This window comes from Cynoglossus semilaevis, unplaced genomic scaffold (assembly GCF_000523025.1).
Source record: "Cynoglossus semilaevis isolate Cse_v1.0 unplaced genomic scaffold, Cse_v1.0 scaffold3443, whole genome shotgun sequence".
Lineage (NCBI taxonomy): Eukaryota > Metazoa > Chordata > Actinopteri > Pleuronectiformes > Cynoglossidae > Cynoglossus > Cynoglossus semilaevis.
This window is the reverse complement of record NW_007585627.1, coordinates 1-1,594: the sequence shown is the minus strand read 5'-3', so window position 1 is coordinate 1,594 and position 1,594 is coordinate 1. Positions and strand designations below refer to the sequence as shown.

Below are 1,594 nucleotides of genomic sequence, written 5' to 3'. Positions count from 1 at the left end.
TTTCCATACATAAAAAGTGACTGTTAACACAACTTTGTTTATTTTTTTTTTATCACTGTACCTTTTCTATTGACTCCAGGGTTTCGGTGTATTTCTCCTCAGTTTGTCTGATCTCTGTGAGACAGCAGCTTCTGATGTCAGTCTCCACCTTGTGAAACGCCTACACACACACACACATACAGGAGAACATCTGTTAGTGTCACCACTGTGGGCTGTCGTGTTAAGTCATCCACCAGATTTGGCTCCAGTTTCATAGCGGTGACTCAGCGTTCGAGGGTCAAACAGAGAACGTCTAATGTGACTAAAACTAGACACACAGAAACCACGACCGGTTACAGAAACCAGCGAAGGGAGAGGGAGCAACTGACCGGAGGAGGGAGGGCCTCTGTCTTCATCAGGTCCTCGTAGATATCGCCTCCATCTTCATCGTCGTACACGCAGTCGTACAGGTCCTCCTCGTCCTCCACCTCGTTTTCACTGCGAAAGCACGCGTGACATGAGAATGTTGCACGCACATTTTCAGTCTCTCAGAGTCAAAAACTGTTTTTTTAATTTGTTCATAATGTTAAATAAAAAGATTCATTTGGATTCATTTTTAATTTAATTTGATGTGTTATTTTTGTTACAAAATAAAAAACACAGATGTTACGTACTCAATGAGATCCACCAGGTGGTTGTAGATATCCTCATCTTTAACACTATCTTCTGTGGGGAAAGGCCTTAAAGATCAGAAGAGAAATAGTTTAAGAGATTGTGAAAATTATTTGATTTGAGTTTCACGTTTAATGTACTTAAAATTGCATTGTGTTTCAGTCCACGCCACACACCTGATTCCAGTGTGTTGTGCAACCACTGAGTGTGACAGCTTGGAGAGTGCGTCCATAACCTGTAATGAAAACAAAGATAACGTTTCAGAACCGACTCCAAGGGGTTGCATTTCTCATACACAACGCACGAGGGCGGCATTCCCAAACATTACACAGCAGCGCGCACCCGACGACGAAGAATACGTCGGAATAGGTTGAAATGACTTGGAAACTTTAAATGTAAAATAATTGAAAATAAAATTATCAGTTCGTTTTATCGAACATTTTTACAAGTTACCGCTGTTTTTGTTTGTTCTTCCACACGGCTAGATAAAAAAAACAAACACACATTTACCAGTATTTGGACATGATAGCTGTGTTAGCATGATGCTAACAGGAGGACATGAACGTGAACCACCGTGTGTGGCCCTCCGGCTGACGCTAATGCTGATAATATGACATATTTCACGGTGTCGTGTACTGTGGCACCGCAGCCCTTGAACTTTCACTGCTACGTAGGACCTGAACTCGCCCACTGTATTCAACTCCATTATCCACGTCAACAAACTCAACAGGCGGCACACAAAACTCAGTTTTTGGTCACAGACAGCAGTGACGTAACTTGGCTCCGTGTTGCCAGATGTGGTGAGAAAAACACGCAAATAAGTGTAAAAAAAAAAGGAATAAATAAATAAACGACACAATGAAGGATAGACAAAAATAGACACACACGACACGCTAAATTTAAGCATATTATATCGGTATTTCTAACACAGAAATGTGCAAAC

At 41.4% G+C, this 1,594-nt stretch overlaps 1 protein-coding gene across 1 annotated transcript; it reads right to left on the bottom strand.

Annotated features, from left to right (window-relative positions):
• Window positions 1-43: 43 nt before the first annotated feature.
• On the bottom strand, window positions 44-1,520 carry LOC103399105 (guanine nucleotide exchange factor VAV3-like). The gene is made up of 5 exons (XM_008337847.3): window positions 1,162-1,520; window positions 828-886; window positions 654-719; window positions 369-477; window positions 44-160 (listed from the first exon to the last, which is right to left on the bottom strand). The coding sequence occupies exons 2-5, from the start codon at window positions 881-883 to the stop codon at window positions 53-55; spliced, it is 339 nt and encodes a 112-aa protein (XP_008336069.3). The 5' UTR covers window positions 884-886; window positions 1,162-1,520; the 3' UTR covers window positions 44-52.
• Between the last annotated feature and the right edge of the window lie 74 nt (window positions 1,521-1,594).

Coding starts and splice junctions, on each gene's coding strand:
- LOC103399105 (XM_008337847.3), bottom strand. CDS start 883: ATGGACGCACTCTCCAAGCTGTCACACTCAGTGGTTGCACAACACACT. Junction 720..827: donor GCACAACACACTGGAATCAG/GTGTGTGGCGTG, acceptor CTGATCTTTAAG/GCCTTTCCCCACAGAAGATA. Junction 478..653: donor CACCTGGTGGATCTCATTGA/GTACGTAACATC, acceptor GTGCTTTCGCAG/TGAAAACGAGGTGGAGGACG.